The 12,076-nt window shown below is 42.6% G+C and overlaps 1 protein-coding gene and 1 long non-coding RNA gene across 6 annotated transcripts in view; one reads left to right on the top strand and one right to left on the bottom strand.

Moving 5' to 3' along the window:
• Window positions 1-12,076, top strand: part of cadm1a (cell adhesion molecule 1a) — a 523,695-nt gene that overhangs the window by 387,402 nt on the left and 124,217 nt on the right. For all 5 annotated transcript variants that reach the window (XM_036142720.1, XM_036142719.1, XM_036142721.1 and 2 more), the window contains one exon: window positions 2,807-2,953. In XM_036142720.1, coding sequence (XP_035998613.1) covers window positions 2,807-2,953 — 147 coding nt within the window. The remainder of the gene's footprint in view (window positions 1-2,806; window positions 2,954-12,076) is intronic.
• The window catches only part of LOC110368754, a 30,661-nt gene that overhangs the window by 6,805 nt on the left and 11,780 nt on the right, over window positions 1-12,076 (bottom strand). The window lies entirely within an intron of this gene.

The raw sequence follows: 12,076 nt of genomic DNA, 5'->3' as shown, positions 1-12,076 counted from the left end.
AGTGATGCGCTCCTTATACCACCTCTGAGCCATTCTTACTTTGTTTAAAAGTGAATTTTATATTCTTAAAGAGGGACTACTGTATTCATGTACTGTTATGGTGACACCGCGTCGTCAGATAGGAGGAACTTCTATCCGCTTGTCTGTTGGGCTCAACATGGCGGACCGGGATTTTACCGAGCGAGTCGCAGCGATGCGTTTAAGTGTCTGCTCTGGAGCTCAGACAGACGCACCAGGTGAGAGCAGAGCAAGAAGCTGACAGACAGATTAATGATGCTTTAAGTGGATGCTACGTGTCAAAATAAAAATCTAGATGGATTGCGGGACCAAATGCTCCAGCAGAACATCATCGCCCACACCGTTCTTCTCTCCATAGAGCACCCTGGCACCATATGTTCACCTTCTGGGTTTTTTCCCCTTTCTCATGATGTTTAGAAGATTCTTTTTGGTGTTTTATTACCTTTTAATAAAGGTGGTGTTTAAAAAAAAAACGGCTCACCAGCTAAGGCACCACAGCCCTGGAGGGGACGGCACACCTTCCATGGATGTCCCTGAACTTACACATGAAGCCCTTTCCTAGTCTTACTGACCGCTTAGTTGGCAGGTTTCATTCCACCTGATGGCATCAAAGGCTTCGCTGTGGGAAATGCTCTAAGTGTTGGAGTATCAGCTGAGGGAGAGCGCTGTGAGGCTCTGCAGACGCCATGTTGGGAGAGCTCGCCGTAGGGGACGGCAGCTCTTGGATGATCTGTGTTGTCACTGAGACACAGGTTAGAGGAAACCGCTGGGGTCCCTGGGTAGCCAGGCTAGTTCAGCTCTGGCCGTGATTTGGTTCTGAAACATTGACGATGGTGCGGGAAGGACTGGATGTGTTGGTGCGTCCACCGTGGAGACGAGTCGCTGTGGAGTACCTGATCTGATCTGACCTGAAGTCAGCTCTCGCTCCTCTGGAAGCAGGAGCTCTGTGAATCCTCCCAGGTCTGTTGGTAAATAATTAAACCTGTTCTTTAGCCTGTTATGTTGTGGGGACGCAGCTTCCCTCCTGACGCTAATAGAAAACCCCATTTGTTAAATTACGGGGAGCTTTTCCTCTGAAACACATTTGCTCTCATGAATCTGCATTATGTGTTGGTTTTAAGAGACGGATAATTGGAAACGCTCTGGTTTGCTGCTGCTGTGGTTCCTGATATAAGCTGGGTCATTTCTGGGCGTTTGATTTTTAAACGTTGACAGGCTGCTCAGAGAAATGGTGACACACACAGTGAGAGTTTATACCTCTCAGATCCTCCTCAACTTTCTTCTCAATGAGCTAATTTCCCATTTTTGACGTCCTATTTTTTTTTTTGTGTGTGTGTGTGTGTCCAGAATGGATGGCAGCCTGAGGCCCTTCATACATGCACATGTGCTGCTATCAGTGGCTGGCTGCCCAGTCTGGGCTTCCTAGTCATCATTTAAAATGAGCCAACGCCACCACAGGCTTACCGTCGGCAGAAACAATAGATGTTACCCCAAAGCGCAGTCTCAGACGTTATTACGGCACTTTTTCAAATCCTAACAACACGGAGCTGGAAAGGCTCCATGCTTCACTCTGTAGGCAGAGATATTGTTCATGTAACGAGGAAGAGCGGCGATCTAAGAGATGGTCGATGCTTTTTCTTTGTTTGTTGGGGGCGGGGGGGGGTCACTCAGTTGTGTTTACAAAGATCAAGCAGAAGAATGATGGACATGTTAGGCAGGTTTGGTCTAACTGAACTGATAATTCTCACTAATGCCCGCTTAGCTTCTTCTCAGTGGGCTCCAAGCTGATGACGTGTGCTTTATTCCTCTGAATATGCAACACAGGTGTCAGGATGCATGAGCTGCAACATGCACGGGTCCTGAGCCGACTCCGGTGTCTCCTTCGTCAGAGGAAGACAATGCAACACGAGTTTTAGCGTCTCTGTCGCTGGAATCTATGTCAACTGTGAGCCTCTGGGGCAGTAAAAGCACTTCCAGCTGGCTAAATATGTTGCTGCCTGCAGAGCAGCAGTGCGTACAGTAGCCAACCAAATACGGCATCCAGGCAGCTCTTTCTGATTCTGATCTTGTGCAAATTGATGCTGGAATACAGATTTCAGTTTGATATATTGTGGAGCTCTAATAGTGTGGTTTAAAGCTGTGGTGTCAACAGCTATAAGTCAAAAGGGCACAAAAATGTCTGTTAAAAAACCCTAAAATGTCTGGATTTTTAACAATAAACATGCTGTCTTATGTCCACGGGTAAGGGATCAATAAAGCATTGCAGATTTCAAATAAAGATTTTTGCAGAGGTTGTTGGAGTTTAATTTTCTTGGCCTACAAAAGCCAACTGTTCGTTCTCAGCAGTAAGATTTTGTTGCTCTATCTTTAAAAACATTTGCTGTATTTAGTCAAGTTTAATGAACCATTTCTAGGCAGATTTGGGAGCATCCAGGTCTGCCTTTGAGATAAAGTTGCTGAATATCAGCCTATTTGCTTTGAAAAGAAAAAGAAAACAAAAAGAGCGATTAAAACGAGGAATATGCTGCGTCGTTCCTAACATCTTTGAGGTTTAAATGTCGCTAAATGTCACTTTGGACACCCCTGGATCCAGATGTTTGTGTCCTGCTGGATGTTCGCTCCAGTCACCTGTTCAACATCTGTCTAAATAAGTCCTGCCTCTGTTCTGGGTCGGCCGTTCCTCCCACACCGTTTCATGGGCTCATCCACCGTGGTTTTCCTCGCCGCCATGCGTCCAGCGGACCCTCGGCAGTAACGCCCGCCTTCTTGTGTTTTCTCTGTCGCACAGTGGTGAGTCAGAACCTGGTGACGGACGACGTGGCCGTGGTGGAGGGAGAGACGGCGATCATCAGCTGTCGGGTGAAGAACAACGACGACTCTGTCATCCAGCTTCTCAACCCCAACAGACAGACGATCTACTTCAGAGACATGAGACGTACGTAGCACACAATCCTCTTAACGATGCCGTGTTCACCGTCATTGTCTGCTCTCCAGGTGGGTTAGGTTCTCTGCTGAGTGCAGCAGGGAACTCCTCGACTCCTCAGACTGGGTGCATCTTTGAAAAAAATGTCCACACCCTTTGAACCTTTTCACATTTTTGTTGCATTACTACCAAAAACCTTAATATTAAGAATCTTTTATTGTGACCGCGGTGAGGAAGCACACAAGCAGTTTCTAAAGGTAGACACAACAGACATGGACTTTTTCTCTAAAGAGATGAAGTCAGTTGGTTGGCTGCCCACCTGAGATGCCCAAGAGTGTAAAACAGTCTTTAGGGTCCGCTAAAGACTGTTTAAATGATATGAATTACTTTGTTACAAAAAAAAGTTTAAAAAACAAAACAACTGGACTTTTTGTCTGAAGTTTGAAGACATTTTGCTTCCCATCCAGAAAGCTTTCTCAATTCAAAATGTCTGGAGTAATGTGGAGCTCCAAGTTGTATACTATTGCCCAAAAAGGCCTCGCTATAACTTAGAAAACATGCAAATTAAACCAAAACTGGTCCACCCCTTAGCCAGTCCATCCAATTTTACCCTCAGTCCTCACCTCCATACAGGTGATCACAGCATCTCCCCTGTAAGCCAGGCCAACGATGACCCTAACGACTCCCCATTACTAAGGAGTGGACCAGTTTTGGTTTAATTGGTTTAAACCTGTTAGAGGCTGCAGGAGACCTGAGACTGAGGTGCAGGTTCACCTTCCAGCAGGACGACCACCCTGAACATGGTTTAGACCGAAGCAGAGTCGTCCCTGAAAGGCCTAGTCAAAGTCCAGACCTAAATCCAATTGGTTATTTGCAGTGAGACTTAAAAAAAACAGATGTTCTCTCTCCAATCTGACCAAACCTGCACTAATTTAAACCCACCAGTTTATGGAGGCATGAACTCAGAGGGGCTGAACATAAATCCACCCTAAACCTATAAGTTCATTATTTGTCATTTTCAGTCCACTTCACTTCACGCATTACTGTGTCTATCACATATAATCTCAGTAAGATACATTGAGGTGTGTTTGCATTGTAACAAATATAAAAACACAGTTATGGGGCATTTTGCATTCTGCATGTCCCAGGTAACTAGCCTTGTTAAGTTAAACAGGATGAAATTAGATCACATTTGATTGGATTTCATCAGAGACCATAATAGCCTTGGTTTTGCTAAAATCATTTGAAAGAAGCAGAACCAGAGTCCTGGAAGCCAAGGACCAAATCAGCCAACCTGCATAAATTAAACTGACTGATTTGATTTATGCATTGCCCTTTGCACAGACATGATCCATTATGGTGTTTTTAACTGTAATAAGAATTCATTTGTGACTTTACAGCTAATCATCTGAGCATAATGTCTGTGCAGGTGCAGCTTTTCACTTTCTCTTATTATAGCCAGAGAGCAACAATGCCGCTTGTGCATTGAAAACGAAGCATTTTATACCTCCAGTGTAAAAGTCAACTACATCGTTGACTTTTACACTGACATAACTTTACGCTGAACTGAATCTATTGTATTATTTCCTCACATTTCTCTCTCTCCAGCGGGGGACCGGAGGCTGCAGAGTAATCCAGCTTCACTGCCATGTCCTTTTCTGTCATCAACATAATAATAAACCTTTTGGTTAAAACATACATGTTTGAACTTTTCCAACCATAGTTTGTGGTGGAGAAGCAAATCCATGTTATGTAGTTCCTTGGCTTTTCTTAGTTTTGACTCAGAAACAGCATTTTAGAATGTTTTCTGTTTATTAATATTATTCTTTCATTGGACCGGCTGTTCCAGAACATTAATGTTGTTCATCTGGAACCAAGAGGGTCCCTACTCATCTGTCTGGGGTCCTTCCCTTGTTAAGAAACTCACTTATTTTAGGTGATTCCATCTTCAGCGTGAGGCAACATGACCTCTACAAGCTGACGCATTGAAACTAATCCATTAACCCTGTTATGTGATAAATACACTTAGACTGACTGTAATTCAGCTGCACATTCACAATGTACATTTGAACGAAATTTCATTGCAAGGAGTAAAAACAGAAGACAAAACTGAAACATTATAAATAGTATTAGTATTTTGTCAGGAATGTAGCAGCAAACAAAAAAACATTTTCTATGTACAGAAAAGTTATGTGTGAGACTATATGAGTACTAGTGGCAGTATATGTAGCAGCAGGATGTATTGCAAAAGTGTGATGGTGCAGACGGTCCAGTTACTCGCTGCTATCCGGCTGTTAAGTCTGACGTCACGGGTGAACTTTCAGGTCCACATAAGCTGTCGTCAGCATAGAAACAATACAAACTTGTTTCTATGCTTTACAATGTCAAACGTTAACGTTGTATGTACTGTAGTTAGCGTATGCGACATGTTAGTTTAATGCTAACACGGCGAGTCAGCAAAATCGCACCATTTTAATAATTTCCTGGAGAATAACTTATTTTATCAACTGTCTCCTCTTCTCCTTCTCATCGCTCGGGAAAAGATAAAATGACGGCTGGAATCGTTTTCTGGTCTCCGATCTATTAAGACAACACAGAACACAGAACAGCGGCGTACTGAATAAAGAACGGATAAACGAAAAGGGACTTTGGGACTTAGGGAGGGGGGATTATAGGGAAAGCAGTCTTAGGACGTGGAATGCAGCTGTTGCAGAATCCGGTTGAGGCCCAACACCATAGTTAGAAACATCCCCATATCATGAAGCCTGTGCCACCATGCTTCAGTGTAGTGTGCCTGGAATCTAGCTTTTGTGGGTCATACAATCCAAAACACAACCTTTCTTTCATCTGTTCATAAAAATGTCGCTCTTTGATAATCCTGGATACGATCTTTGGCCAAATCGACTGCTTTGATCCATTAAAACATCAGTTTTCTGAGATCATTTCAGCTGAACAGCTTCACTTTCTTCACTTCTTTTGTCCTCTCCAGTCAACTTTTTAATCAAATGACGCCGTTCTGCATGTCGTCTGCTCCATGACCTGCAGGTAGAACATCTGGAGCCTTCACCCCTGAATAAAGGCACGTGTTTGGCCCCCGTTTGACAGGATGAAGAAGCTCACTGATTGAACTCCATAGTGGTTTTATTTTAAACACGCCCTTTTTAATTAATGATTCAATTATACAGAATCAGTGGCATGCATGTAATCACTGTAGGCTCTGTTGGATTTCTATTACTCTGCTGCACCTACAAGTAAATTAATTAGAATAGAAAAGAAATACCCTTTATTGTCCCTCTGCGGGAATTCAGGTGCAAGTCGCAGCGTGTAGATTCGTAGAAAAGTAAAAATATAAAAAACAGAAAGTAAAATTTAGAGATTATACAGCAAGGGGAAATTTACAACGTAGAAAAATACTGTGTGGTTATTAAAATAGTATAACTGACTAGGATAATAAAAAAAAAATTACAAAATGTGCATGTACTGTATGTTTGTGCATAAAAACCAACAGACTATTTACAAGAAATGGAAAAAAAAATCTCATGCAAGAATTTAATTATTCCTGAAAACATTGCCTGATCTAGGCTGGTGATGTTGGACAGTTGTTTATAGCTGTGGTGTTATTCTTCAAGATCAAAATAAGAAAATAATCCTTTGAGAAATACCTGCATGTGCTCAAAGTGTATTACTCACTGTAGTGCATTTATTGCTTCCAGCATATGGCATAGTTCATATACCAGGGATTTGCATAAGCAACTTAAAAAACAAAAACAAAGCAGGAGTTCATATGTGATACTTTTTTTTTTACAAAAAATAATGTTATTGTTGCTGCAGTAACCTGCCGGTTTCAGCCTTGCTCCAGTATTTATGCAGCTAGAGGCGAAGCAGTTGGCTGTGTTCATAAAAAGGCACCAGGAGTTATTAAAATCATTTATTTTAGCCCCAGACTCAGCTAAATGTGTTCACAGATCAAACCTGGCAACACATGAGATGGAGGATGTGAGGGTTTCAGTTGGTCCAGCGCGCAGCCGTCAGCCCTGACCGGGGAACACGAGGCTGCTGCAGTTTAATCACCGTTAGAAACGGCGCAATCGATGCAAACACAGCGGGCGCTTGTTGTCTTAGCTGCTTAATCAAAGGAACAAGGTAAATGTGTCAGATGACTAGCATGAACATTATTCCAGTCTAATCTACCTGAGCGCCACAAACAGCGACATGGAGCTGTTTTAGCTTGTGTTCATTGTTTTTGCTCCTGTTCCTCCCCCCGCTGTGTGAGCCTGTTTATCCAACCCCACTCCCACACGTTGGACAGGAATCAAAGATGCACTTTCTAACATTTGAAGGAAAACAGAGTGTTTGATCAGAGAAAGAAAAACTCTCCGCTTTATTCAGACTGCTTATGGAAAGGTTGCTTTGCTTTTTTCTACTGGAACAGAAAAAAAACTGAATAACTAAAGAAGCAATTATGTGTTTTGTAATCATTGTCTTTTAATATGTTAGGATGAAAACGCCAGCTTTAGCATAGCGGTACACATTATTTATTTTGATAATGTAACAAGGTAATGTTGGGAATATTCATGCTCCTCTAATTGTATAACACTGACAATTATGCAAAGACTGTCAGTAAAATCTTTTAGGTTATTTAAAATCTGGTCATCGAGTACGACGATTGCCTGGCCTCCAGCTCCTGCTTGCAGTAGCGGAAGTAAAAGAAAGCAGCAGCTAAGAACGCCATGCTAGCAAAATGTTGTTTGTTGTAGAACTTTTTAAAAATATAAAATAAAAATTAAAAAAACAAGCAGAAAATAAATCTCCACCTGTTGATAGAAGCTGGCGTCAGCCCTACAGCACAGCTAGCAACCACAGCTCATGTTTCAAACGTTGTTGGTTATTTTATTATCTGTGTATTGGGTTTAAAAGAAATAAAGCAAAAAAAAATATCCAGGTGCTTGTAACTGTTAACACACAAAATAGTAATATGACTATAGCACAGCTAGATGCCACAGGAAGTTAGAAAATTACTAGTTTAAAACTCCCATCAATCATGCGTTTCGAAAATAAGGCAAATACTAGTAATTTCTATATAATTCTCGAATTATATCCATCGACAAACATACAGCTTTTGATCTTTGTTGCTACTTTTCTAAGTGAAGAATTTTTGAAAGTATGATAGCAGTTTAAAACTCCAGTTAACAGATACATTTATTTGATTAACCGTATTTTTCAGACCATAAGGTGCATCAAATATTCTTCCCAAGTGTGTAATATCACTCCTTCACGTCCACAGCTCTCTATCCGTCTCCATCAGAAGGACAGAGTAGCTGGACTACACTGCCCTGTTTCTAACATAAAATAAACGTAACTTTCATAGTGAATTAACTTACTAGGTTTATTGTTGCTAGCGCGTACTCCAGGCTGCCTTACATAAATGCACTTCTAGTTTAGACATTACAGTCAGGCAGTCTGGTAGACAGCTCAGGGGTCCTCTCAGGTAGTGACACAGTGTACCGTAATACTCCTAATGTCCAATGAGCGGAGCGGCTTTATTGCTAACCAAAGTCGTACGAACACATTTAATATATTTATGTTATATTTAGCATTATACCACATAAAATTAGTCAGTAAGCACAACGGTGATCATAGATAAGGAGCACCAGATTATAAGGTGCACCATCAATTTTTGAGAAAATTTAAGGATTACAAGTGTGTCTTATAGTCCGAAAAATATGGTATTTGCTTTTTGTTATAAAAAAGAGAAGTAAAAATACCATGACAAAAAGCCAAGTCTACTAATTGGTTGTATTTATGTACAACAAGATTTGGCCCTGTAGCACAGCAAACTGCCACAGAGAGTTATAAGAATTACAATTTGAAAGTCTGACTAAAATTGGTTTGTTGGATGTTTATGTGTATTTATTTTTGTAAACATGATAATATGACAACAATTGAACAGCTAAACCAGAACTTTATTTGCTACAGGGCTAACTAGCATCAGCCCAGTAGCACGTCCAGCTGCTACAAGAAGTTAGAAAATAACCAGTTTCAAACTCAGATGAGTCAATGCGTTAATGCCCCTGGTTATGTTATGATCTGTGTGTTGTTTATCAGAAAGGACAAAAATAAACCAGCTTTATTGTTTTAGCATTAAAGCATACCTCTCAACTTTTGACGACTGTTGAGAGTGAGATTGTTGACGGGGGGGGGGGGGGGGGGGTGCTGTTGGTCGATAAAAACGGTCCAACGCGGGGGGGGGGGGGGGGGGGGGTGCTGTTGTTCAATACTAAACGGTCCAACGGGGGGGGGGGCTGTTGTTCGATTCAAGACTGTCACTACTTTATACGGACTTAACTTTCAGGTTACAGTTTGTAATAACACATGCCGACTTACAATTTAATTCGCACGCAACACGGACCGTAGAATGTTTCACTTTGGATGAGGGAAACTTGTTTACGCGGCGGCGGTCCTTGCAGCTGTGTTACCTCTACTACTGGACGTGCGGAAACCATTTTACCGCAAATTGGTTCCGCCATGACGCGAGGCGTCCGTACGCCTGCGTTTCAAGAGTGAGATTTTCATTGTCAGATTGAGATTTTCAAAGTAATGCGTGTGAGCGTGTGCAATTAGTGAAATGCGTGTGTCACACGGTCAATGCGTGAGAGTTGAGAGCTATGATTAAAGGCTAGCCTTGGCGCTGTAGCACAGCCACCTGTTACAGGAAGTAGCAGTTCAGCTGTTAAAAAACACGCCTAAACTCTACCAACATTTTTATAGTTTTAATCGGAGGGAATGTATTTATGATCTTTCATGTTAATACTGGGTGTTGTTAGCCACCTGTGCCTTCACCGTTTGTTAAAAGATCACAAATGATTTACAGCTGGAGAGCAAACAGGGATGTGGGGAGAGACATAGAATAACGGTATCTGATGCATGAGCTGCATGCGTGGTACGATGGTGGTAGAGCGCGCTGCTCATAGGCGTGTCAGGTTCGCCGTAATCCCAAACTAATCTACCGAGACAAGAGCAAACCCCGCATTTCATTAATGGCCAAGACAGTCGACCAGGAGCAGCAGAGATTAGCACAAAGGTGATTAGATCCAAAACAACGTACAGCGTTGCCGTATTTCTGCGTGTTCCTGCCCTCCAGTCGTTGCTGCTGCTGGACAGTAAACAAAGATATATTTAAATATTGCCACCAAAGTTATAGTTTGTTTAGGTTCCAGCTCCAGATCTTCACCATGAATAGCTGAATCTGGTCTCCACCCCACATCAGCAGTCACCGTGTACATCCTTCTTTATGTTTTGACCCGTGGTAGTGGGTTGATGCTTCACGTGTGGACGCAAACATGAACCTGTCCACGGTCTTGTAAAGCAGAGGCTTTTGTGGACTCCTGCGAGTTGGAACGTCAATCACTCCTTCAAAACTCCCCGCTACCCTCTTCATGCGTCGCCTTTCAAACGCACCTTCCACATACCGCACAAGGGCAACGTTTGCAGAATGCCCTCACGTGTGCACCAAACAAAACTCTGCATTTATCTGCTGTGGGGCAGACGAAGAACCGACTCCCACAGCGCCGGCTGTCAAGGGCAGCGTGTTCTGCTTTGACGGCGGCTCCTTGATCTCCTGTGATCCCTTCTAGGCATCGTTGCTGCAGCTGCACCGCTTCATTATGACATAACCTCCACTCTGCAGCTTCCAAACAACATCGGCCCCTTCATCGTTTCACATCCGCTATATCTCCGACTAAATCCGCAGAGGTGGATTATGTCAGGGAGTTAGAGATGGAATGGAAGAGAGCTGATTGCTTTCAAACTAGTTTCAGATACTTGGACAGAGAGGCCTGACTACTGGTCATCGTTTTGCTCCACTTTATGGACACCAGAGAGCAGCTTTTATGCTTTCTGTCAGCCGTTATGTGGAGTTTAATCAATTTTGTTCAACTTGAACCGAGACTCAAGGGACTTTTGTGCTGCACTGCATTTTTGTTCTACATCCATATCGCTACGTTTTTGCTCCAGTTGCTTTAAAAAAGTGTGCTTCGAGGGCAGTTGCATCCAGTTAGCACTTTAAGGACGTAATCAAATACAACCTGAATCTCTGGAACCTTTGCAGCTTGCCTGAGTTAAAGCTGGCATGTGAAGTAGTTTCTTAAACCATTGGCTACCTGTAAAAGACATTTAATTGGCTTTTAAATGTCTTTTACAGGTAGCCACACCTAAAAGGAAAGAGCACATTTTTAAATGGGATTCTGCGGAGTTGTTACCAGCAGTCAGTATCATACTGGCAGTAGGTAGCAGGGTGTAATAAGTCGCACACACATTAGAGCGGGGGCAGACATTTTGGGCTGAGGTGCTGGATTTAGATGTTTCTCTGCCTGAAAACATTTACATTCCAAGTGTGCATAAAATGCAAAGGATGCAGTTAAACTTTGTAAATTAGGTGTTTGCAGCAGAAGCACTTTCAAAACGTGCAGGATATCCCGATCCCCAGGGACCAGAACTACCCACCTGTGACTGAGAGACTGGAGCTTTTATGAAAGGGACCTGTCCCAAGGGGGAGTTTTGCCCATTAAAGCGAGTTTTTACTGTTTGCACCAAACTGCCCTGAAAAAGTGATTAGCTGTTTATTGTTGGACATGCGTTCTTGGACTCCCAGTTTATTGCATATTAAGACTAACAACACAAAAATATCATAATGGGTTATCTGAATCCAGTTTAGAATTTGCTGCTTGACTGAGGAATACCAATATTTTCCTGATAATCAGGCTTTGGATCTTCATCAGGTAAGACGCTGACTGCTCATAACCGCTGTGCAGCGCCACACTACAGAGCAATCTGATCTGTCTCTTTAGCTGAGCCTGGAGTTAGTCCATCTGTGTAAAAGTTTGTGAGGCGCTCTCACCTGCAGTCCCTCTCTTACTGTAAATGTTAACTTCTGTAGAAACACAAGCGAATGAGGCAAATCTTAATCTTTTGTTTTTTACTGTTGCTAGTGACTGAAGTGTGGACAGATGGTGATGTGCAATGCAACAATGACCTTTTTAAAAATGTGAGCGCTGCTGTGCTCAATCCACTCAATGCCTGTAAACATGCGGCTGGGGGGTTGTAGCGCAGCCTGCCGCATGTTTTAGGGAAAGTTTC

This window comes from Fundulus heteroclitus, chromosome 11 (genome assembly GCF_011125445.2).
Source record: "Fundulus heteroclitus isolate FHET01 chromosome 11, MU-UCD_Fhet_4.1, whole genome shotgun sequence".
Lineage (NCBI taxonomy): Eukaryota > Metazoa > Chordata > Actinopteri > Cyprinodontiformes > Fundulidae > Fundulus > Fundulus heteroclitus.
The sequence above is the reverse complement of the archived record's forward strand: the minus strand, read 5'-3'. Positions and strand labels throughout refer to the sequence as shown.